The sequence below is a fragment of the Melanerpes formicivorus genome, unplaced genomic scaffold, assembly GCF_026170545.1.
Source record: "Melanerpes formicivorus ecotype bairdi unplaced genomic scaffold, bMelFor1.0.p_v2 SCAF_3, whole genome shotgun sequence".
Taxonomy (NCBI): Eukaryota; Metazoa; Chordata; class Aves; order Piciformes; family Picidae; genus Melanerpes; species Melanerpes formicivorus.
The window spans coordinates 37,444,133-37,470,245 of record NW_027142355.1 but is presented as its reverse complement, the minus strand read 5'-3'; the positions used below and the strand labels follow the sequence as shown (position 1 = coordinate 37,470,245).

Below are 26,113 nucleotides of genomic sequence, written 5' to 3'. Positions count from 1 at the left end.
TAATGTTCCTGTAACAAATTCCCACAAAAAGTTTTGACTGAGTGAAACCTCTGAAGAATAAAGGGGGAGGAGGGGGGAGAGAGAATTCAGCAAGAGACAATGCCATAGACAATAACGTGCCAGCAGTAAAGCTTTTTAATTGGCATGATGCAACTTTTCTTTCCAAACTAATTCACCCAATCACAATAAAGCATCACCAAATTTGCCAGATATGAGCTATTTTTCCCAGTTTTAAGTTTTCAGAATAGGTTCAGAAATACCAGCTTTGACTTTTACAGCATCACTAAGGTCAGGCTCACCCTTCTAATGAAGAACTATTTTTTTTACTCAGCCCTCTTCATAAAAGTAAGCGATCGAAGTTGACAGTTAAGCAGTGAGGACTGATTAGGACAATGCTGCCAATGGAACTTGTCTGGCCTGACTTCTATCCTTGGAACATAAGACTGAGAAATGTTCTGAACTAAAATGTATGGGTATTATTCCTAAAGCTAAGCACCTTGAAGGCAGCTCCTCAAAAAAGTAATTCACCTAAAATCTACCAAGCAATACACAACTGAGACCTCTGTGGACACAAGGACAAACCACCTCATGCATTATACATCAACTCAGTAGTAGTGCTCCTACCTGCATTTCAGGAGCATTATTTTAGTAGAGGTCCTCAACATTCTCCTGAACTCACCACCCAGAGCAGAGACTCGATTGCTCAGGTGGCAAATGAAGTTTAAGGGAGGTATTTTACATGGGAGATAAACAACCAAGTGTTAAACAGCAGTATACTTGAACACATTTTTCTCCCGTTCTCCTCCTCAACCCCAAAAAGCTACAAAGGGAGCCCAGCTCTAGTTCTACCAATGTTGTGAGAGCATAAATGAAAGGAACAGAGAGGACAATTTCACACCACCCACCTACAGGCACTCAAGCTCCTTCACATCCCTTACAACCAAGGCAAGCTCCTTGAAAGGAGACAAGCTCAGCTCAAATAATGCCAAGGCACTTGAATGCACGATTTGCATCAGGGATCTGTTTTCTGCACTGAAGAGATGGGCAAGTGAACCAGCCAGCTAAATTAGATGCTGAAAGGCAGGCAGGGAAAACATCACCCTAACTTCAAGATCAAACCTCAAGGGGCTCTGTTTGAGATGTGCTGTTTGTGAGGATGTGAAAAGCAGGCAGCTATAGTATCCCTTTTGCCCCTTCCAATTAAAGTGGGGAGGGGGGAAAAAAAAACCCAAGGCATGTTTTCTTTGTGGACAGATGGCTGTGATCACTATTTTACTTCAAAGAAACTCAACTAACTACGAACACCTATGGTGTCAGTTTATAAGGGAGTAGGAGAATACCTAGCTTTTATAAAGTTTAGCTTATGGCAGAGCTCAAATTACCAGAATAACACATTACACTGGGTAGAAATGAAGAATCATCAGATTTAACTTGTCAGCAAGTACAATGCTCCCTATGTGCAGCAAGGCACTTCACGTTCAGCAGAGGTGCAAGAGCAACCTTTGCATGTCTTCTAAAGAGATGAGTTCAAACAATTAAAAAAGACAGAAGTTAAATGTGTTAATCAGTTAAGTCTGGTCAAGCCTCTTCCCCATATTATAAACACATCAGAACTGTGAAATTAGAAGCACAAGGAAGGCACCAACTCATTTTAAGGTTTTTAGCTAGAGCTTTAACATTCACTACCAACCCAAAAGGTCAGCCACAACCTGTTCATAGCTCTTATAAAGACAGAAAAATTAACTCTGGTTTTAGAAACTTAAAGAGACGTGTGCGCGCGTTTATTGTACATGTTTTAATAGAGTCCAAGTTGAAGCCACTGCAATGTGACCAGCATGTGAAAATTCACATTAAAAGCCAAAAAACAAAATAAGAATACCCTTAGCCATCACTATAAATACACCAGCAATTTTAATTCATTCACAATAGCAGAGTCTCGGGTTGGCTTTTCACAATGAGCCATTCAAAACATACAGGAAAAGCATCTCGGAAGTTCACCTAGAAAACAACAACTGTTAGCAGCAAGCAGTAGAATTAGTTTGCTCTACTCTGAGCAAAGTCTAGCTTGTCAACGTAAGGAAAGTGAGAATTACATATTGGGTTTTTTTAATTTGCTTTGGGTAGATGAACACAGAGGATTTTTTTTCACCCTTCCAGGAACAGCAGTTACCACAGGTACAAGTTTTGCACATTCGGAACACAGAAAAATACAAGTCCGTCGTCGATCTGTCTTCAGGAAACAGCAAATCCACCTTTCAAGGATGCCATGGGAGTAAGGTTTAAATACGAGAAGAAATGCCGACACTTGCTCTTCAGCTCAAATTCAGGCTCCCTCCAAACAGTGTGAAACTACCGGGTTTTTTCATCCAGCTCAGGGAAAGCAGCAGCATCTTATTGACAGGGTCGAACCCCTCTACTCATCTCAGTGGCCAAGGTTAGACTCCTTCTGCAGAAGTAGGAGGAGAAGGAATTGTTGCCACCTCAGCAGCATGCAATCCCGGGAAAACAAAGGGGATTCCCATTGTCATTGTCTTCATCTGCAGCTGATCATCACCAGCACTAGCAAGGCAGTAGCTTGCGCAGTTATCTCCACAGCGGGCAATGTCACAACCCGACCAACAGCACAAACTACTACCTCAGCCAGGGCCCTGGTGTACCCGACCCCTTCTGGAAGGGGGAAACGAGCAGACAGACAACACAGCAACGATAAATGAAATCAGAGGGAAAAAACAGCAGAAAGATAAAAGGGCTCAGGGGTCTTTTGATGATCCTCGTCTCCTTTATCTGCTGCAGACATCAACCAGACTCCTCTCGCCCGACTGTGAAAAGCAAAGGGAAACCCCGCCCAGCTCCCTCCCCAGCATTGCCCTTTTCCTTGCATGACCTGAAACCGACGGGAAGAGCTTCATTTATCAGATACATTACAGACCCCAGCTGGTACAGTAAAGATCACGTTTAATTTCAAACAGCCACAGTTCCGCAAGCCTATAACAGATGGGGCGGGGAAGGGAAGGAGGGGAGGGAAAGAAGAAAGGAGAGAAAACAGAATGGGGGGGAGGGGGATGGGGTGCAAGAGACACAGCAGACAGACAACCCCGCACGCTGACCCCCCCCCACCCAGCCCGCTTCAGCCGCCCTTCCTACCCACCCTCCGCAGGCTCCGCAGCCGCACTTGCCCGCGCCGCCCCTCCCTGCGCCACGGCCGTCCACCGGCCCCGCCAGCCCCGGCTCCAGCATCGGGTAGCCCGCGGAGGAGGAGAGCGCGGAGCAGCCTGCCCTGCCCGCCCTGCCCGCAGCTGACCTCCCGCCACCCCCGCCTCAGGGCCCCAGCGGGCAGTTCACCCGCTCCCCGCAGAGGCGATGGGGCCATGGCGCTCCCGCCTCAGCCCCCGCTCTCCCGAACACGCGTCGTGCCGCCCCCCGGGCCCAAGCGGCCCGAGAGGGACCCCAACCCGGCCGCCCAGCGGGGAGCCCTCGCCGCCTCTCCCGGTGGGGCGGAGGGAGCCGAGCCCTCGGGCAAGGGCGGCGGGGCGCAGGCCAGAGGGTCGGGAAGGGGGAAGCTCTCGCCTTGCTGAGGCCGCAGACAAAGGAGGCGCCGGGCGGCCGCCGCGGCACCGCTCCCGCCGCGACTCCATCCCTCGCCGCTGCCGCTGCCTGTGTGTCCGGCTGAACCATAGAGATCATTTAAGGCGGGGGGGGAGAGAGGGGCTCATCCGCTGCCCACGTGACTGGACATGTCACTCACCCGGCCGGCGCCATCTTGAAGAGGGAGGGGGAAGGCTGGAAGTCAAGATGGCGCGGGACGGCGGGAAGTCGCTATTCACAGACGGATGCTGCGCCACACTACTGCGGCTCTGCCTTCGATTCCCGCCGGACTGCGCAGGAGGGTGTTACGCTCTTCCAGGGGGGATGCCGGGAGGGGAAGAATCTCCCGCTCTCGATCCGGGGCTCCCTAACAACAGCGGGAAACGCTGCGGCCGGAGCGGGGCCCACGGGAAGCGTAGGCGGGGCGAGAGGGAACAGACGCCCTTAAGCTGGGGCTTTTTCATTAGAGACAGCACCTGAGAGCTGCACTGTACCAGGGACGGACCAAAAGCCCCTTTAAAGCTGTGGGTGGCGGGGGGGCCCCCTTCCGGGCAGCAGAGGGTGCGGTGCCCCAGCGCTGACCGGAGAGGCGTTCGGCAGAACGTGGTGGAAGCTGCAGAGTGGCGCTGAAATGTTACTGTACTGTCTGATTGCAGTATCACAGTATAGCTTAGGTTGGAAAGGACCTCGAGGATCATCGAGTCCAACCTAATTACATTGCTTTTAGTCACAGTTCGTAAAGAGACAGCTGCCCCAACTCTTAACGTCCGTGCAACGTGACGAGGTCCGAGTGAAGGCCGGGGAAGCGCGGCTGGACTCGGGCAGGAAGCATCTCCCCGCAGCACGCAAGGCAAAGAGGCCACTGGCCTTAGGAGCACAAAGCTGCAGTCTCGCAGCAGCTGCCTGTGGGCTTTTAACTTTTAACACGAACTGGTTTCGTGCACTCAAGCTTTTCCTCTTGTACAAGCAGAATACATGGAAGCTCTTTTACTACAAATGGAAATGGGCTGGTGGGTGATTACCCCGCACCACAAACGGACCTCACAGTAGACTCCAAGCCTCACTACAAGTTCACAGAAATTGCAAACACGTTTTTATCCTTGGTTTTGGCTTTCACCACCAACGTATCTTAGGAACAAAGCTATCGAAAAAGCAGCTACCACTACACAAAAGGAACAAAGGCTGCAGGAGTTAAATCTATAGCTCAGTTTACAGAGACTGTATAAACATCAGTGATGCAAAAGATGGAAACAACCCAGTCTGCACTCACATAAAATGCAACAATCCTGCAGCTTCCAGTGCAAAACTATCTATGAGCTCAGAATCAAACGCAATGCTTTCAGTGACAGCTTGCAACAAATCTGTAGTTGAGAAAGTCACGCTAGAAAGCAGCCAAAACATTGCCACCGTAAAGACAAAGATAAAAAAATCGCTTTATGATCGTCTAGCTCCCCATTTTTAAAGTTGCTAACTATATTAAGCACCAGGCATGATTAAATCGCTGATTGCATGTTTAGAAGAGATTTAAAACAGTGACATTGCACTGGGGAAAACGTGCCAGGGGTTTCTGCGTGCCTATAAAGCACATACGGCTTTGATACGAGTTAAAGATTCTACAGCTGAGAAAATGGAAGCACCTCTTAACTCAGAGGCCTCTGCCTCTGGTTCTGGAAGGGACTATTTGATCTCATTCTCACCACTTTCTCCCAATTCTTGTTCTCCTCTGCAAAGCCCTGCAGCTGGGCAGTGACTGGCTGGAAAGCAGCCCTGAGGAGAGAGACTTCGGGGTGCTGGTGGACAAAAAGCTCAACATGAGCTCTCAGTGTGCACTTGCAGCCCGCAAAGCCAATCAGATCCTGGGCTGCATCAGGAGAAGTGTGGCCAGCAGGTCGAGGGAGGTGATCCTCCCCCTCTACTCAGCCCTGGTGAGACCCCACCTGGAGTACTGTGTCCAGTTCTGGAGCCCCTATTACAAGAGGGATGTGGAGGTGCTGGAAGGTGTCCAGAGAAGGGCCAGGAGGATGATCAGAGGGCTGGAGCACCTCTCCTATGAGGACAGACTGAAGGAGCTGGGGCTCTTCAGTCTGGAGAAGAGAAGGCTCTGAGGTGACCTCATTGTGGCCTTCCAGTATCTGAAGGGGGCCTACAGGAAGGCTGGGGAGGGACTTCTCAGGAACTCAGGTAGTGATAGGACTAGGGGGAATGGAATGAAGCTGGAGGTGGGGAGATTCAGGCTGGATGTGAGGAGGAGGTTCTTCACCATGAGAGTGTTGAAGCCCTGGAATGTGTTGTCCAGGGAGGTGGTCGAGGCCCTGTCCCTGGAGGTGTTTAAGCCCAGGCTGGACGAGGCTCTGGCCAGGCTGATCTAGTGTGGGGTGTCCCTGCCCATGGCAGGGGGTTGGAACTAGATGATCCTTGTGGTCCCTTCCAACCCTGACTGATACTATGATACTATGAATATTATTTTTCACTGGGACAGTGAGAAATTTCTGAGGGATGAGAAATTTGTATGCCAATAATAAGCACTCAGGCACCAAGTTACAAGTATCAGAAGCAACTATAACCTTGCTGATTGGAAACAATAGTGTAGAAAGCAGCAGCTGAATTTTATATAAAAATAAACCAGAAAAATCCTCAGATTTTGTGTGCACAAAAGTGTATCAGGGCTGGGAATGTTTAGTTCTGCTCCTTGAGTTCATGAAGACAATAATGTCATAGTATCATAGTATCATTCAGGGTTGGAAGGGACCACAAGGATCATCTAGTTCCAACCCCCCTGCCATGGGCAGGGACACCCCATACTAGATCAGCCTGGCCAGAGCCTGACATGTCATGTGCTTGTCCAAATTGGGGAACCTATGGAAAACCAAGACACAGCAGCAGCAAGGAGAATTTAAGGTTCAGAAAGAGCTCTGTTTTCTACAGTAACTGTTTAGCTCTGAAGTCTTCATCTGAGTATTTAGACTAATGCTATGACTACAAGGAAGCATGTTGTCCCTTGAAGAGAGAGGACATAAGTAAACACTTGAATATGACCTTGATGAAGAGAACAAAAACAAGCCTCTAAGGGGAGCTCAAAAAAATCCCGACAGCACCATCAACACATTGCAGTAGCAAAGTCAGTTGCATTTACTGTGGCTGGCTGAGCCACTGACAGAGATGTCTCTTCCCTATTTTGAGACGTCAAAAGTGAACTGATGAACCCCCCCCAAAACACCAGATGCCTAAGCATAAAGCAGCATAGCAGTTTATGTGACCTCTTTCAGGACAGAATGGATCTTCTGCCTATTTGTCCTCCCTGACTGCAAATGAAAGGCAGGCTAGTTGTCTTGGGATAGACCTCAACATTTCAGTTGCCTCTCCAAGCAAATACTCCACACTGCCTCTCTCAAGTTTGATTACAGCTGGAATGATCAAGTCAAAAGTGACTTGTTTTTAATAGCAATTTAAATAAGCAGGGAACTATATTGTAAACCTTATTTTGCATCTGTATTTCTCTCTCCTAAAAGATTAGTTTTACTGCTTCATTAGCAATTGTTTGAATGTTTGCTTGCAGTTAAAAGCAGTCCTCATTGCACTAAGATTGGGAACCTTTTATGACTGGGGAATATGTATGACATAGTTAACGTCCCTATAGCTTGTTAGATGCTAACTGGTTACATTTTATCAGGAAATGGTTGAGTCAATTCTTTCTTCATTATTTAACACTGCATTGGTTTTCAGAGAGATGTATTTGGCAAAGTAAAATAATGTGAAAAAACCAGCATTCAGAGTGATTCTTCCCCAGAGTGACCTGGTTTAAATGCATTTGGTATATTCATGGAATATATCTTGTCAACCAAGAGGATAGAATTGTTTTCTTCTGACTGGCACTGCCTTCAGCTTTCAGGTACAGCAGATTCTGCCTTCACAGATCTCTCCTATGTAGGGAAGGGGAGAAAACCCCCCACTTTTTCAACTCCTAATCCATTTCCAAGTTTGAACTAGTTTGACTTGAGCTGATTAAAGTGCAAGCAGCAGCTACTACTGTCAGATTGTGGTTTAGCACTTCAGAAACTTGCTTCCTGATTCTTAATAAAGAGGATGGGTTTTGAGTCACTCTGCTCATCAGTTCAGTACATTCTCTTTAAGGTATCATAAACTATACAGCTGTAACAGAGGCCTTTGATGTAGTATTTTGAGAGAAAATACTTCAATCAGTCTTTTCTAAAATAAATGTTTCTCTTTCCTCATTTGTTCTAGGGCAGTACTGTAGAGACACTAGGGCTCATTTTAGTGGTAAGATAGTACTGTGTTATCCTACAGTGCCAAGCCCTGAGGCACGAACACATGTTCAGTAAGTAGATCTGCAAGTAATAGTTGTGATACACTCCAGAAGCCAGTTCTTTGTGCATGCACATGCCAGCAGTACGATGCACATCATATTCCTGTCCCTTTCCACATTTTCTCATGAGAGAGGCTGATTAAAACCAGGCTGCACTCCCTCCTGTTTAAAGGTCCTCTGTTGATGGCAATCCATTTTTGGCTGCCATTTGTCTATCTCTTGCTCTCCCCCTTATGACCAGGCATCAGTCTGTCATGTGGTGGGGGAAAAGCGTGAGTCTCTTCTGGTGAGAATAAGGAAGTCCTTGGCAACTTTAGTACTTCGTAATAAGAAATGGTTAACATTAAAAACAACAGACCAGATGACATCAAATTTCCAACAGTCTCCCATTCTCTGCAGTCAAAGCTCTCCATGTCAGAAATATCACTAGTCATGGAGACTCATGCCAAGATTAAGGCCAATATTCTGTACACAGAGAGCAGCAGTAGTGATTTCAGTTTGAAGAACAGGGTCTTCAATAACAAAACTGCAAAGGAATCGTCTTTCTTATTTATCTATTGACAATCCCTTCTAAAAACAGGCCACAAAATCCTCAACACCACTGAACTCTCAGACAGTATGGACTGAGGCCTTTAAGTATGTTTCACACACAGTATTTTTGATAGAAGAAAGAGATGGTAACTGTATCTAACTTGTCCTTTCTGTAAGGAACGTGCTTCAGGTGAAAAGAGGATTACAGTGCTGACAAACAAAATTTCTTGAAGAGTTCTTATGTTAGGCATCTGGACCACCAGCAGAAATAAACACGCTAAGGGGAGATGCTCAAATCCCCTAATCCTCCTCGTGACTCTCCATTGGACTCTCTCTAGCAGATCCCTGTCTCTCTTGAACTGGGGAGCCCAAAACTGGACACACTGCTCCAGGTGTGGTCTCACCAGGGTAGAGTAGATGGGAAGAAGAACCTCCCTAGATCTGGTAGACACTTTTCTTGATGCACCCCAGGATATCATTGCCCTCTTGGCCGCAAGGGCACATTGCTGTCCCATGGAGAACTTGCTGTCCATCAGGAATCCAAGGTCTTTCTCCATGGAGATACTTCCCAGCAGGGCATCCCTTAACCTGTGATGGTGCCTGTTATTCCTCCCCAGGTGCAGGACCCTGCACTTGTCCTTACTGAACTTCATGAGATTTGCCTTCACCCAGCTCTTCAGGTCTGGTTGGATGGCTGCACAGCCTGACAGGGTGTTGGCCACCCCTCCCAGTTTTGTACCACCAGCAAACATAGCCTACATTGTTACCTGAAATATTTTGAAGTATGAGTAGAGAGCAAGTGTTACATACATAACTGAATAAATGGACATCTATTTACTTAAATAATGTTTTGAGTGAATGTCTTAAAGACAATTGCACAATCACTGTATAGATTCAATGGTGTAATACCCAATGGTGGCTTATGCACAGAAATTTATCAGAGGGAGTTACTGCTTATGAAATGTTAAAACTTGTTTTATACTTCTACTATTAACAACTTGCAAAATGTTTTCAGATCTAAGTCTTAGTGCCTTTCATGATAGCTGCTTACACTGACAGCCATTCTGACATTGAAGCAATTTTCTCAGGAAAATCATCAAAACTGTTCTGAAATTCAAGCCTCCAAGAAGGCTGGCAAAATTCAATAGATAAAAGCTGATTGTGGCTTAACAGCAGCATCTTAAGAGTCAGCTGGTTGAAATGAGACAAGGTTTATGTGACTTTATCATAGCAACTACTTATCAGTTGTAACGCATGTAATGTGTATCTTGCTGATGCTAACAGCAGATCTTAGTATCATAGTAGTGTCATAGTATCAGTCAGGGTTGGAAGGGGACCACAAGGATCATCTAGTTCCAACCCCCCTGCCATGGGCAGGGATACCCCACACTAGATCAGGCTGGCCAGAGCCTCGTCCAGCCTGGTCTTAAACACCTCCAGGGACGGGGCCTCGACCACCTCCCTGGACAACCCATTCCAGGGTTTCACCACTCTCGTGGTGAAGAGCCTCCTCCTCACATCCAGCCTGAATCTCCCCACCTCCAGCTTCATTCCATTCCCCCTAGTCCTATCACTACCTCAGATCCTGAGAAGTCCCTCCCCAGCCTTCCTGTAGGCCCCCTTCAGATACTGGAAGGCCACAATGAGGTCACCTGGGAGCCTTCTCTTCTCCAGAGCAAACAGCCCCAACTCCTTCAGTCTGTCCTCATAGGAGAGGTGCTCCAGCCCTCTGCTCATCCTCGTGGCCCTTCTCTGGACACCTTCCAGCACCTCCACATCCCTCTTGTAATAGGGGCTCCAGAACTGGACACAGTACTCCAGGTGGGGTCTCACCAGAGCTGAGTAGAGGGGGAGGATCACCTCCCTTGCCCTGCTGGCCACACTTCTCCTGCTGCAGCCCAGGATCTGATTGGCTTTGCGGGCTGCAAGTGCACATTGAGAGCTCATGTTGAGCTTTTTGTCCACCAGCACCCCCAAGTCTCTCTGCTCAGGGCTGCTTTCCAGCCAGTCACTGCCCAGCCTGGATTTGTGCCTGGGATTGCCTCAACCTAGATCTTAAGTTTTACTTGTCAGGAAAAAAAATTGTCAGGCCACTTCTTCTGTCACTTCCATTTTGCTCTTACAAAGTCAAAGCACTGTTTTTTGCCTTTTTTTTTTTAAACCAGTCACCTGGTACTTCTCTTGTTTTGATGATATTAAAAAATTCTCAGATTGGTTCTTTAAAAACTAGGCAAGTAATTCTTCAGGCCCACTCAATTTGACAACACATAGATGTTTTCTATCCTGTTTTCCTTTCTCTAGGTAAGCTTTTCAGCCTCTCTCATTCATGTCAATTGCATAAGCAGTATATTGGCAGTTGATTTGTGACTTTTTTAATCAGTCATCACTGTAACAACAAAAATCCAACACACAGATTGCAACTCTGAACCAAACAAATGATCACTTGAGCCATCCTCTTTTAAGTACTCAGCACTTTTGTTAGCACCACTCTTTTGCTACTTCTGCATTTATTCTGTCAGTTGACAGCTGTATCTCGTCTACTTTCATCCTTATCTGTCACCACTGTTCTTTGGTAGTGTCTGAATTTCCACCTCCTGTACTTCACCCCTTGTGTTTGAATTCAGTGGAATTCCTCATTTAACTAAGCTGGTGTCTTATTACAGCCAGTCTCTGTCTCCTGCACTGGGATACACTTCCAGTCATGACTTTTGCATCTCCAAGGAACTCTCTTACCTCCTCAGTTCCTCTCTTACCTCAGATTTGTCTCCTGTGTGATCTTACCCCTAGCAATTTGCTGAAGCCTGCCTTCTTGAAATCCAGTGATTTTTCATGTCCTCCCTCCACCCTAAGAATCATGAATATTTAATTTCACTGGCTTTCTTACACAAGCTGTCTTAAACCATCAATATATTTTCCTCACTTTGCTGTAGTCATTGATCCCAGCAACTGGTTCCTTGAGGGTGTAACACTGTCTGTCCTAAATCAGACAGCAATCAGATACTTCTAAGATTACCTAAACCTGAACACTACAATTCAGCTATGAATCAAGATTTGATTTGATGAGTTCTTAGAATATGACATAACCTTCATATGAGGAAAATATCCAGATAGTGTACTGTTTATATGCTGATGCAGAAGTCCTACTGATGGTCTCTGTTTGAGAAGCTCTTTCCTAAGACAAACTAAAAACTGCACAACCTTACTCACTAAGTTTATTCACAACCTGCAGCCAGGAAAAACTGTCCACGTCCTGTTGGCCTTGCAGTAGAGTTACTCAGGAAGCTGCAGGAATCAGTGAGTTCAAACAGTTTGTATCCTACCTAAGCATTTTTACCTAAAGAAGAAGCTGGAGATAAAAATAAATTTCTGAGTCTCACCTGCATGTACAAACACTAATCATTAAGAGAGAATTTGGTTTTGTACCAAAGCAGGCTCATAGTGAGCAACCATGCTTTATCTCAGAGTATTTTATCAACAAAACTGGAAGGCACAGTATCACAGTATCGCCAAGGCTGGAAGAGACCTCGAGCATCATCGAGTCCAACCTGTAACCACAGACCTCATGACTAAACCATGGCACCAAGTGCCACGTCCAATCTCCTCTTGAACACCTCCAGGGATGGTGACTCCACCACCTCCCTGGGCAGTACATTCCAATGGCTAACAACTCTCTCTGTGAAGAACTTTCTCCCCACCTCGAGCCTAAACCTCCCCTGGCACAGCTTGAGACTGTGTCCCCTTGTTCTGGTGCTGGTTGCCTTGGAGAAGAGAGCAACCCGTTCCTGGCTACAACCTCCCTTCAGGTTGTAGGCATTCCTGAGAATTCTTAAAGCAACACAGTCTCAGCTCACTAAGCTAAAGTGGCAAGAAAAATACTGTTCCCTGGTACCACACAAGCCACACTGTCATAGCTGATTCCTTCACAAGGCTATACACACACTGTACACAAACTGCACGTTGTGATACTCCCCTTGCCCTAAGAAGAGTGGCATGGAAAAGAGTGGCAGAATGGAAGATCAGAATAGACAGACAGGTTTGGATAGATAGATAGGTTTGGAGAAAGCCAATCTCACATACTTGACATTTTTAGCAGGGGCTTTTCATGTTCCTTTCCAGAAGCAGAGCTGTGCTCTTGGATAGAGCCCAGAGTAGACTAGCATGCATTAGACTAGCCCCAAGTTTAGATCCCTCAGGTTCTCATCCTTTAATTGTGTCACTTAATTATTTTTTTTAAAGCTAAATTGTTAACAAAACACTGTAGCTTCTCATGAAGCATTTTTAATTATTCTTTCCCCAAAGAACAACCAGATCTATTTACAACTGCTCTTAGCACTCCCTGTGACCAGGCTGCTTCAAAACTTGGATTTTTTGTGTTGCTAACATTCACCAGAACCAGGCAAGCTCTTCATCAGATGTTTTTTAATGAACATTAAATGTTACACAAGCCTAAAAGACCCCACTGGAATGAAAATGGCCCATTTTCAAAATAGAACAGAACAGAACAGAATAAACCAGGTTGGGAGAGACCTTCAAGATCATCGCGTCCAACCTATCACCCAACACCACCTAATCAACTAACCCATGGCACCAAGCACCCTGTCAAGTCTCCTCCTGAACACCTCCAGTGATGGTGACTCCACCACCTCCCCAGGCAGCCCATTCCAATGGGCAATCACTCTCTCTGTGTAAAACTTCCTCCTGACCTCCAGCCTGAACTTCCCCTGGCGCAGCCTGAGACTGTGTCCTCTTGTTCTGGTGCTGGCTGCCTGGGAGAAGAGACCAACCTCTGCCTGTTTACAACCTCCCTTCAGGTAGTTGTAGAGAGCAATAAGGTCACCCCTGAGTCTCCTCTTCTCCAGGCTAAGCAGCCCCAGCTCCCTCAGCCTCTCCTCATAGGGCTTGTGTTCCAAGCCCCTCACCAACTTCATTGCCCTTCTCTGGACTCATTCCAGCAAGTCAACCTCCTTCCTAAACTGAGGGGCCCAGAACTGGACACAGGACTCGAGGTGTGGCCTAACCAGTGCAGTGTACAGGGGCAGAATGACCTCCCTGCTCCTGCTGGCCACACTGTTCTTAATGCAGGCCAGGATGCCATTGGCCCTCCTGGCCACCTGGGCACACTGCAGGCTCATGTTCAGCCTACCATCAACCAGCACCCCCAGGTCCCTCTCTGCCTGGCTGCTCTCCAGCCACTCTGACCCCAGCCTGTAGCACTGCATGGGGTTGTTGTGGCCAATGTGCAGAACCCGGCACTTGGATGTGTTCCAAATCTCATGCCCTTGGACTCTGCCCATCTGTCCAGCCTGTCGAGGTCTCTCTGCAGAGCCTCTGCAAATAGTTTTATGCAATGGAAGATAACCATATTAATTCTTAAGTGACTTCAAAAGACAGAAGAGAAAATAATGTCCCTTGTAGACTTTCTTCTGTAACTGTGACCATTTGAGGCTGTGCCTTTAAGAAAAGGGACAGTGCTGGGACACATACTGCTTATTCATGTTTATAAGTACAAAAAGCCACTGCTAAATCATCCAGTTCTGGTTCAGTTTGATTTCCAGAGGTTCCTTCCAACCCCTACCAGTCTATGATGCTATGAACTGTTTGGTCAGAATGAATCCTTGCTTTGCTGCACAGCCCAAAGTCCTCCCGATCTGAGCAGTAAGATGAAGAAATTGCAAAGAAACAGTTTTATAGTGCTACATTTGGAGCAACTGAATGTGTCTGGAAGTCCAAAGGAATAGCACACATCCTTTTCAACAGACAGATGATGTTCATGCTTCAGTTGGGCTTTTTTCATCGCCGAGAGAGGCGTCAAGCAGTAACAACTCACTCTGCTTCCCCAGCAATTGTTTAGTCTTCCGTTAGATACTCAGTCATAGAGGATAAGTAACTGCTGCAGGAGTCTTAACTCTTGCATAAACAAAAGTGTAGCTTGATGGACCTCAGTGCATTCATGGCCTAGTGCCTAAACAAAATGGGAATGGTGAAGAATCCACTTTTTATTCCACATGATTGTAGGAGATGATTTGATAAACCATGAACATTTTGAACATTTTAAAGTAATTTATTCCTATCTTATTTCACAGATAGGAAATTCCCAAAGGATTGTTTTCAAGAAAAGCAAACTAGAATTTCTCTAGATCCTCTCTTACAGCTACACTTAGATAGCATTAAGAACAAGGCAAAACAACTTTAGAATGTATGTTACAGTATCTTCAGGGTGAAGAAAGAAACAGAAGAATCCTAACCAGAGTTGCTAGTTCACATTTTGTTATTATAAGCAAGGTCTCAATTATATTTATATGAACATACAAAGTGAACTACCTAGAAGGAAGAATGTTGTGAGAACAGTGCCATATAAAGGTACTACAGAAAGCTTTTGTCTCAACTCCAGTATCAACTACTTGTTTTATTTCTTTGCCTTATCATGAAGTAAGAAACTAAGCCCCACTAAACAGGAAAAGAGGATGACAGCAGAACTCATTGCTGTATGCAAGGACACAGCTGGAACATTCTAGCATTGCCATCACAACCTGAAATTAACTTCCAAGAATTCTGAATATACTCAAGTTACTAGAGTCTGAGGCTGTACAACTGAGAAAAATCCAAGTAATTAAATACAGTAGGCTGGGGTCTTTTGAGACAGTGCTGATCATTTTTTCCCCACTTGTCAAGACCAACAGTAGAACCTCTACTGAATACAATGAAATATGAATTAAGATAACTCACTGCTGCTGAAGACACTGTGCAATACATTAAAATTTATCATGTTTTTAAAGCACAAGAAGTTACTGGAAGTAATTATCAGCCAGTGTTTTAGAAGAAAAGTCTTTTCACCCATGCAGAAGGTTCCAGCTAACTGCTTTCCAAAACCTTGCCTTTCTCAGGGAATACAAATATTCCATCAATTCATATTTTGCTGATGGAAATTAGAATGGTGTTTATGTATAGATATAGGCCATGTCTGTGCACTAGTTTGGATCCCAATTTAAACAAAACCTCCACCCCAGCTGCCTTGTTTGTAACTTTCTGACAGGCTCCACTCTGAGCAGCCTTGCATGTGAGCAGCTGTATCTGCAGTCAGAAGGTGCACCGCTCACAAGGCGGCTGCACAACGCTATTCCATCTTTGACTTGTGAAGCCTCACCTTATTTGGGAGGATTGTAGATCTCTACTCACATATGAAATGAATAGCAAGCTGCACATTTGAGATGAACAACTAGTGAAAGACACAGAACTGAGGTGAGAAGACAAGATGCTCTCCCCCTCCCTCAGAACAGTAGTATCCTGAACTTCTGAAGGAATTTCTGTAGAATACATTGATGACCAATACTCATGTTTGCCATGTGCCAAGGAAAAGAAAGGCATTAACTTCACTAAAAATATCTTGCCTGAAGAGTTCAAGGCAAACCATGAGAAGGTTTGCCATTAGGAAAGAAGAAACAACTCAACCTGGGTAGGAAAAACCCCAAAACAAACCATCTGCAGAATACAATGATAAACTGTGGAAGTGCCACAGACATACTACTGCTTGCTCTTCTCAAAAACTAGCCATGGCCATGTGTGTTATGTGGCTTTAATGTCCAGTAACATTCCACAGTTCACCAAAGATGTGGCTCATTTGGTAGTGCATAAGACCCTTAATAGGAAGGTTGTGAGTTCAAGCCTGCAGTGGGCAGTAGTGTCCTCCCTACTCTAGTCATGAGGTCTGTGGTGACAGGTTGGACTTGATGATCTTTGAGATCTCTTCCAACCTCAGTGATACTGAATACTTAGTGATACTGAAAGTACAAGGAAACAGAATGGATGTCCAGTTTGATAGGCATCACTGATGATAAGCAACTAACTGCTGTAGGTTACTTGTAAGAATAGACTTTTTATGTGAAGTTCCCAGCTTGAGGCAGCTGTTCCTTTTTCTTGGAGTTACTATGTAATCTTAAATCCTTGTGTACATTAAGGCAATAGTCGTGGCACTGAAGCCCAAGTAATCCAAAACTCTTGATATGAATCTTCTAACAATTTTAAACCCCTTACAGTTTCTCTTTGGGTTTTCAATCCATGTATTTTTTGAAGTTGAGGAGAAGAAAAAAAAATGAAGATTGTGGTTATATTTGATAAGCAACTCATGCTTATCTTATCAGTCCAGCTGACATTTCTATACACACAGCTGCATCCCTTTTCTAGTTGATTTCAGTGTCACAATGCAGACCCCAACCCTGAAAGTGTTCGTGTGTTTTACTGACTAAGCAACACTACAGATTTGAACAGAACTTGGGCATGGATCTACTCCATGGGTAAGAGTAAATGGAAATAAATGTCTTCAGGAAACAAGATTTACCATGCTAGAAACATATAAAAATGTGAAATTTAAATATTCAAGAATGCCATTTGCATCAAAGAAGCCCTAAGAATATGTAGCAAGAAGTACAACATAAGAAAAAGAAACTGATACTTCCAAGTTGGGAGAAATACTCAAGTGCTGGACAAGAAGGCACAGCAAAGGGCTTAGTGTTTATTCACAGACAAAATTAACCCATGAAAAGCATCTTTTCTAAACTAAGTAGCTTTGGGTTTAATTCTCAAACTATTTATACAGAGTCCAAGAAAGCTGTTTGAATACTCTCAGTGTCAGCTTGCATGTCCAAAACATGCCTCCAACAGCACAGATACTATTAATTTTGTAATTAAGAGGAGAGGAAGGAGAGTTAACTCATTGGTAGTTTATTTCAAAACATTCTGAAGGTTAATGTCCATAGCTGGTAAAGCAGTATAAGCTCTAGGGGTCAAGAAAGACTTATACACTCTCTGTTGAAAATACAGATAAAGCTGAAGATTTGCTTGATTGGACAGAATACATCTGTATTATCACTGAAAAACCAATTAGAAACTAATTAGAAACAAACTTGCCCCCAGTTTGGTCTGCGTACCTCTTCCAAGAAATTCTGGTAAAGATAATATACTCTGAGCCAAATTAATACCCTTCTTTCCTGTCCTACCCTTTGTTTAATGACCTCACAGACCTTGACTTATCTTCTACTAATGAGGAGAGCAGTTGCCAGGTTTTCACTTTCAGAATACAGATAATGTTGTTATCTGTATGTGGGACCCAGTTCTGCAGTGTACTGGGACTGCTTCTCCAAATAAGCTATTTGGACATAAATTCTATTAATGAGAAGCATTTGTTCCTTAATGTAAACTCTGTGCTCTCTAAAAACTATCTATGCTCGACAATTAAGTTCCATGCAACTTTGGTGACCGAGAAATGTGCAAGGTCTTGAAGCCTCTTTAACATTTACTGTACTTAGAAACAGAAAGCTTTTTAAAGGGACCACTAACTGGAGCCCTATGGAAGCAAGCTGTCCAAAGCCATGCCTAGGTAACTTTATTCAGTGAGGGCATTTCTAACCCTGACCCTTTCAGAACATCTTCTACTTGAATCTCGTACAACTTTTACATCTATTCATGTGTACCAACCCATGCCCCTTTAGCCAGGGAAGTGTAAAGCAAACAGATATAGTACCAGTTCTTATGCACAATGATCTCTTTTAATGTCTTTAAGAAACAAAAACCTAAAAGGTAAGCTCTGAAATCCGCTGAAAGGCACCTGTCTCCTCTCCCTCTTTCTGTCTTTGCTTTGTTGCATTTGGCCTTTGTGCTTTCACATCACAGGTGAAAAATCCATTAATACAGGTGAAACATTATTGAAATAGTAATTAAACAAGACTTTAAGTGCTAAGTCAGAACCTTCAAAACCAATCCTATTAAAAAGTGTTTTGGTTCAGCTGCGTGTCACGTTAAAGCGTAACAAATTGACATTTACTTACTGACAAATTGTACTGCCCTTCTCAATGAGTAGTTATCTCCAAAAATACACTTCTCATGGTTTTATATCAGACAAGAGTTTATCATTAAAAGATCAGAACAACTTGTTTGGGTTGAAAAGACATTACAAAACAAAGCACTTAAAATTATCGAACAAAATAGTACAGCCAAGTATTTTGGATACTTGCAATCACCTTTCTGAGGTCGTAATTGAAAGACTACGATACCTGCCAAGAGGTTTAAAAAAGGCTAACAACCCTCAGATATGTGTTTTATTAAAGCAAGGCTGCAAGCTACAAAAATGGAGAGAGTTGAGCAGAACAAACATCTACAAACAAATATATTACCAAGTGAGGTATGGTAGCGTTGAAAGTGCTACGGCAGATTTCTGCATATTCAAACTTATCTCAGGTCAACTACTCTGAAGTTTGAATCAGCAGACTGCTGACTGCGTGCTGCAATCTTTGTTAGATGTCTAATGGGCACAGAGAAGATACATTCAATTAGGCAAAAACTAGCAACATGATCAGATATGAATGAGCCTATCTGGCAATTTAGAAGGCAGCCTGTTAAGTAAAAATGTGAGCATACAACTCGTAATAAATACATTTTGCAGCGGTCAAACATTATGGGTGTCTTTAAAAAGAATTTAAACAATAAATGCAACTATTTTATACAGAACTGTACCATTTATTATACACACAAGGTTATCAGTTCCCTTTGTTTACAAAGGCTGGTTACAGATATATGGAATGTTACAGTACCATCTTGCATAAAATTTTAGTACAATTCGTACTTCAAAAAAAGGGGGGGTGCAAAACACCAGCCTCAGAAATCTGACTGAATTGAAATAGTTTTAATTACATCATTAACACATACACAACAAGCTGTACATAAGCCCACTTTTCAACCACCACTTCAAAGATACTGTAGCAAGTACATTAGATTATAAAGGATTCCAACTATTGAGTTAAATTTATTGAAGGTTTGCACTGCTACTCACTCTGGAACCTTGGAGATATAGCCTGTGTTCATGAGTGACTCAGCTCTTGTTAGTACAGTTAAAAGGCAGTCAGCACTGGTTGCCAAAGTACTAGTCACAAGAGATTTCCTCGGGGAAACTCCACCCAGGAACAAAACATTTTTGGATACTTTTTTTTCCTTCAGGAATTTAAAAAAAAAATAAAAGAAAAAAGAAAGTTTTATGGGGTCAAGATTCTCCATTCTGTACCTTGGATGCTGGTGGATGCATGAAGTCCTTAAAGGGAACCAATGCCTCTTTCAAAGCCGAGCACACTTCCGAGGACGAGCAGGTGATACATTCTACTAAAGTTGGGTACAAGGCAATAACTTGTCCCCACGTGTTAGCATCAACTGCAACAAAGAAGAGATTAAGAATAAACATTTAGAATAAGAATAAATCAAACCAGGTTGGAAGAGACCTTCAAGGTCATCACGTCCAACCCATCAACCAATCCAACCCACCCAAACAGCTAACCCATGGCACCAAGCACCCCATCAAGTCTCCTCCTGAACACCTCCAATGACGGCGACTCCACCACCTCCCCAGGCAGCCCATTCCAATGGGCAATCACTCTCTCTGTATAGAACTTCTTCCTAACATCCAACCTGAACCTCCCCTGGTGCAGCCTGAGACTGTGTCCTCTTGTTCTGGTGCTGGCTGCCTGGCAGAAGGGACCATCATCTGCCTGTCTACAACCTCCCTTCAGGTAGTTGTAGAGAGTGATAAGGTCACCCCTGAGCCTCCTCTTCTCCAGGCTGAGCAACCCCAGCTCCCTCAGCCTCTCCTCATAGGGCTTGTGTTCCAAGCCCCTCACCAACTTCATTGCCCTTCTCTGGACTCGTTCCAGCAAGTCAACCTCCTTCCTAAACTGAGGGGCCCAGAACTGGACACAGTACTCGAGGTCACTCACTGCTCTCCAGATTCTTAACTCAGATTATTTTTTTCAATACCTGTATAAAGAAGGACACATTCAAGTGGTGCCTAGTGCTACATAGACACTACAACACCCGGACAGGGCTCTCAGATATGCTGTAGGATTTTTGCAGGAGAGCCACACTATTTTTTTCACAGCAGCAGTAGCTGGAAGCAAGATGCAGTATCCACAAAATGGTGTTACACACCCATGGTTCTGCATAGGAGTTATTCATTGCATTTTCTGGATGAAGAACTGCCAAACTGAAGATAATACTTGTATAAAATCCATAATGCACATACACTTCCTGCTGCTTTCTTCAGCTACTGACAGAAAATTGGACACACATTTCACTTTTGGAAATTTTCAGCAATGAGGCCACCTATTAATTCCAATAGAAAGCAGAGGGAGGAACTAGACCAGTACACAAAAATATCTATGGTAAAGTTTGTTCATGCTAACAGGTGAAATTAAACATGGTGGCAGACAGGTGGGGAGGAAGCTGCATCCTGTAGTCTGAGGGGAATGAAAGGAGACTTCAAGGCCTTAGGATTATTGGTGAAAGAGTCTGGGGCACAAGTTATTTTCTCTTCCCTCTTTCCAGTTGCAGGTGGAGACCTGGGATGGAATAGAAGGATCTAGTCTGTCAATACCTGACTCTGAGACTGGTGCTCCAGGCAGGGCTCTGGGGAGACCTTAGAGCAGCCTTCCAGTATCTGAAGGGGAGCTACAAGAAAGCCAGGAAGGGACTTTTTACAAGGGTCTGTAGTAATGGGATGAGAGGGAATGGATTGAAGCTTGAGGAGGGGAGATTTCGACTGGAGATTAGAAAGAAATTCTTGACAATGGGAGTCATGAGACACCAGGATGGGCTGCCCAGGGAGGTCATGGATGCCTCCTGCCTGGAGGTATTCAAGGCCACTTTGGATGAGGCCTTGAGCAACCTGGGATGGTGGAAGGCATCCCTGCCCATGGCAATGGGGTTGGAACTAGATGATATTTAAGGTCCCTTTCAACCTAAGCCATTCTATGGTCTCTGACCATAAACAGAATCTTAATTATTGTGTTGCTTCCTTACTCATCCCTGATTTCAGACACCATTATTGATTCTCATACAGAATTATCAAAAGCTAGCAGAAATGGGGGTAAAGTGGTTCTCTAATATGCCCAGGGGTTCTTTTAATAAGAAAGTATGCAGGAGGTTTGGCAATGCTGCCATATATGGACCAGGTGAAAAATATCTCTCATCACAGTAAAAGGGTTGTAGGGAACAGTCCAGCTGAGCTGGCTACTCTACCTCTCAAAAAGAAAGGCCCAAAGTAGCACTTCAGTTGCCTTCAGGGCTCACCAAAAGGTTTTATGTATCCTGGCATAGATCGACCTTCATTCTCTCTTCTTGGAATCCACATTATGATAAAACTGGCTGCTCAGTGATGCTTTCAGGAAAGCCACCTGCCTGTGGTTTGGGGTTTTTTTTTTGACAGGCTGGTTGGTTGGTTTGTTTCAGAACTTAAAAAGATTTTTTTCCTGTTCCTCATAATATCAGAAGCAGGGAGGTAGAGGGAAGTGTCATACATGCAGCTCTGTCAGAGTTGGAGAGTACAATACAGATGGTTTAACCAAGACTCCTGACTAAGTTCTCTGGTGGGAACTACATGCCTACAGTAGCAGCTTACAGGAGGAACAAGATGCAGGATTATAAATGAAGGCTTACATTTAATTCAGCTCTTTAAATGTATTTGTCTGCCATTTACTTGGGCATCAGTGAGCTAAGACATCTTTCTCAACACAGGGAACAGGAGGTGCTAGTGCAGAAGGGGAAGGAAAGCAAGATCACACATTTAATTATGTAACAGCCTGCCCATGTGTTTAACTTGTCCATCCATTTAAAAATGCACCTCCATGAACGTGATCCATAATGATCTATAAAGGGATCAGAAGAAAAATTGATCTAGCAAGACTACTTATATTTAAGAATTCCATGAAAATTCTAAGGAAGGTTTTTTGTTTGTTTCCAGAAGACATCAAGCTCTATCTTAATAAAAGATGGCACAAGTTGAAGTTGAAGTGGCATTGAGTGCACCCTCAGCAAGTTTGCTGATGACACCAAGCTGTGTGGTGCAGCAGACACGCTGGAGGGAAGGGAGGCCATCCAGAGGGACCTTGACAGGCTGGAGAGGTGGGCACAAGCCAACCTCATGAAGTTCAATAAGAGCAAGTGCAGGGTCCTGCATCTGGGTCGAGGCAATCCCAGGCACAAATCCAGGCTGGGCAGGGACTGGCTGGAAAGCAGCCCTGAGGAGAGAGACTTGGGGGTGCTGGTGGACAAAAAGGTCAACATGAGCTCTCAGTGTGCACTTGCAGCCCACAAAGCCAATCAGATCCTGGGCTGCATCAGGAGAAGTGTGGCCAGCAGGTCGAGGGAGGTGATCCTCCCCCTCTACTCAGCCCTGGTGAGACCCCACCTGGAGTACTGCCTCCAGTTCTGGAGCCCCTATTACAAGAGGGATGTGGAGGTGCTGGAACGTGTCCAGAGAAGGGCCACGAGGATGATCAGAGGGCTGGAGCACCTCTCCTATGAGGACAGACTGAAGGAGTTGGGGCTGTTCAGTCTGCAGAAGAGAAGGCTCCCAGGTGACCTAATTGTGGCCTTCCAGTATCTGAAGGGGGCCTACAGGAAGGCTGGGGAAGGACTTCTCAGGATCTCAGGTAGTGATAGGACTAGGGGGAATGGAATGAAGCTGGAGGTGGGGAGATTCAGGCTGGATGTGAGGAGGAGGTTCTTCCCCATGAGAGTGGTGAAACCCTGGAATGGGTTGTCCAGGGAGGTGGTTGAGGCCCCATCCCTGGAGGTGTTTAAGCCCAGGCTGGATGAGGCTCTGGGCAGCCTGATCTAGTGTGGGGTGTCCCTGCCCATGGCAGGGGGGTTGGAACTAGATGATCCTTGTGGTCCCTTCCAACCCTGACTGATACTATGATACTATGAAGTTTTCTACTTTACTACACATAACTTAGAACCTTGTACTTTTAGGTATGCTGGGAAAAAACTTCATGTTGTTGTTTTCCTGCCTACCTGCCACCTACATATAGACAAAATTACATAATACTAAACCTTACACATTACACTAAACACCTCCTTGTGGCAGACAATGTTATGGTGTTTAGAACCATGCTGTTTAACGATAACTTACCATTTTCAGGTTGTGTTTTTTTAAGTGAATCTATGAGGGTGCTGACAGCTTTTAAAACAAATATGATTTCTGTTACTTGTTGCCTAGAAAAGGGAAAAAAAAAGCAAACAGTCAACTACTCATTTTTATCTCAAGAATCTACATTTTCTCTGAAACTTGCTCAGCATTCAAACAAAACAACACATAAAAGGAACTCCTGCAAGGAAGCCTGCTGAAAGAAGAGTAAGAGATTAAGGTTGTCATTTGTCTTTTGACTTTCCCACCATCATTGCTGTCATCTCAGCTCGGATGGCTTTAAATTTGATACTGGCAACAGTAACAGCATACACAATCAGAAAATACTCATGTACACGATAAAGTGTTACATGGAAATAATGAATTTCATCATTGTTGCAGTTTGAGCTGGGTGCCCCCCTGCAATGTTTACTTCCTGTGTCCAGAAGTCCAGCCCAGAGGGGTGGACACAGGAAATTATGTAGTATTTCATACCACAATTCTTTGCACCACTATAAGATGCAGTGCGGAGTCTGGCACCTCCTCTTCTCTTCCTCCTCCGTCAGCCGGTAACTGGGGGAGATGTCTCCTGGCTTTGGGCCTGGCTAGGCCCAGGGCCATGGGGGGATGGGCAGTCTCAGATCTGGCCAGCTGAGACTAGCCTAGCAGTGGGAGGGGGAAGAAGGAGCCCTGGGGGTCTCGGGTGTACCCTCAGGTGGGGATGGGATCTCTCTGGATCTGTTTTGAGATCTTTCTTTGTCACTGTGCTTTTGGTTCTCTGTAAATGTTCACTGCTTTCTATTTAAGCTTTCCATCACTTTTGCAATCTGTTTGTCTGAGTGTTTATTGTTGCCAGGGGTGGGGAAGGGGGCTGCCTCAACCCAGCACAATCATTCATGATCGAAACATTCAAAAGTTAAGTGAAATAAATCCATGTCACAGCATTTCCTGGTGCTTCAGTCAACTTTCCTGTTTCAAGAGCAATTAGCTCAGTAATGATTCGTAATGTTGCTGTTGGGATAGTTTATCTCCTTCTCAAGGAGACTCTCCATTTAGAAACCACACACAGCTCTCCTGGGAATTAAGGGAAACCAGATTTCGAAATACTGTGTTACAGGCATCAGTAAATGAAAATATTAGTTACAAAGTCACATTCCTATTGGCTGCGTAACAGCACTCAAGCAGGAATGTTTAAAGCTTTTTCAACCAAAAAAAAGGGTATCCATATTTTCTTTGACATGTCTTCCTCACAAACATTTCCCTGGCTTTAAAATTCACTCTCTCCCCCACCCCTCCCAGTATATTTTTAATGACTGAATGATATTTTACATGCAACCTTTTTCTCATGTAGTAGTACTAGCAATACCTTTCATTTCCTGAAGACAATATACATACCGTGGAAGAGGACATTTGCCACTCAATCTCTCATCTTCTATGTAGCGATGCAGTACATCCTGTGACCTTTTCAGCAGCACAGAAAGTGCCATTCTAGAGATGTAGCCTTCCTGAGGCGTTGTGACTTTATTACTGAATGAAAACTGGAGCAGTGTTTCAAAACACACCTTAGAAAACTCCTCTCTCATTCGGATGTCTATTTCAGCCTCTGTCAAAGTAAAACACCACATTTAATTGTGCAGAATGCCTGCCAATACAATAAACGTTGCACTTAGCTTTATTGTAGTTTGCACAAAGGCTGCCACTCCTCTAGTATTAAGAAAAGGTGAATAAGAAGAAATATTAAGAATACTAAGAACAAGAGGACACAGTCTCAGGCTGCGCCAGGGGAGGTTCAGGCTGGAGGTCAGGAGGAAGTTTTACACAGACAGAGTGATTGCCCACTGGAATGGGCTGCCCGGGGAGGTGGTGGAGTCGCCATCACTGGAGGTGTTCAGGAGGAGACTTGACAGGGTGCTTGGTTGCATGGGTTAGTTGGTTGGGTGGTGTTGGATGATAGGTTGGACACGATGATCTTAGTATCATAGTATCAGTCAGGGTTGGAAGGGACCCCAAGGATCATCTAGTTCCAACCCCCCTGCCATGGCCAGGGACACCCCACACTACATCAGGCTGCCCAGAGCCTCATCCAGCCTGGGCTTAAACACCTCCAGGGACAGGGCCTCAACCACCTCCCTGGACAACCCATTCCAGGGCTTCACCACTCTCATGGGGAAGAACTTCCTCCTCACCTCTAGCCTGAATCTCCCCACCTCCAGCTTCATTCCATTCCCCCTAGTCCTATCACTACCTGAGATCCTGAGAAGTCCTTCCCCAGCCTTCCTGTAGGCCCCCTTCAGATACTGGAAGGCCACAATGAGGTCACCTCGGAGCCTTCTCTTACTGAGGTCTTGAAGGTCTCTTCCAACCTAGTTTATTCATTCTATTCTATTCTATTCTATTCTATTCTATTCTATTCTATTCTATTCTATTCTATTCTATTCTATGAAAAGGCGGCTCTGCAACCATCATAAAAATTCTAAACATGGAAGATAAAATACACAACACATTCAGCAACATTACCTGCTTGGCATTGCTTTAGTCATAAAGTATATGAAATCAAGTAGAAAACCCAGCACCCCCTGTTCTACATCATAAGTTCTAATATTTGGTGCTATACAATCCAAATCTTTCTCTCCCTGATGGCTTATCTACATTGTTTTTCATCCTTCCAATAAAACACATACAGCTTTTTCTTAAAGGCAAGTAAAGTATCTGGCTAGGTACACCATGTCACA

General features: G+C 44.6%; 1 protein-coding gene and 1 long non-coding RNA gene across 5 annotated transcripts in view; both read right to left on the bottom strand.

The window, feature by feature from the left end:
- The window catches only part of MON2 (MON2 homolog, regulator of endosome-to-Golgi trafficking), a 176,074-nt gene that overhangs the window by 65,029 nt on the left and 84,932 nt on the right, over window positions 1–26,113 (bottom strand). For 2 of the 4 annotated variants that reach the window (XM_068170401.1, XM_068170402.1), the window contains 3 exons: window positions 24,777–24,984; window positions 23,388–23,470; window positions 19,491–19,633 (listed from right to left, as the gene is read on the bottom strand). In XM_068170401.1, the coding sequence (XP_068026502.1) occupies window positions 19,491–19,633; window positions 23,388–23,470; window positions 24,777–24,984 (434 nt within the window). Of the gene's footprint in view, window positions 1–17,142; window positions 19,634–23,387; window positions 23,471–24,776; window positions 24,985–26,113 lie in introns of those variants that run through there. The other 2 variants (XM_068170407.1, XM_068170414.1) reach the window with 1 other exon arrangement.
- On the bottom strand, window positions 1,760–3,739 carry LOC137459552 (uncharacterized). Its single transcript, XR_010992390.1, has 2 exons — window positions 3,568–3,739; window positions 1,760–2,446 (listed from the first exon to the last, which is right to left on the bottom strand). It is a non-coding gene; the product is annotated as an uncharacterized lncRNA (long non-coding RNA).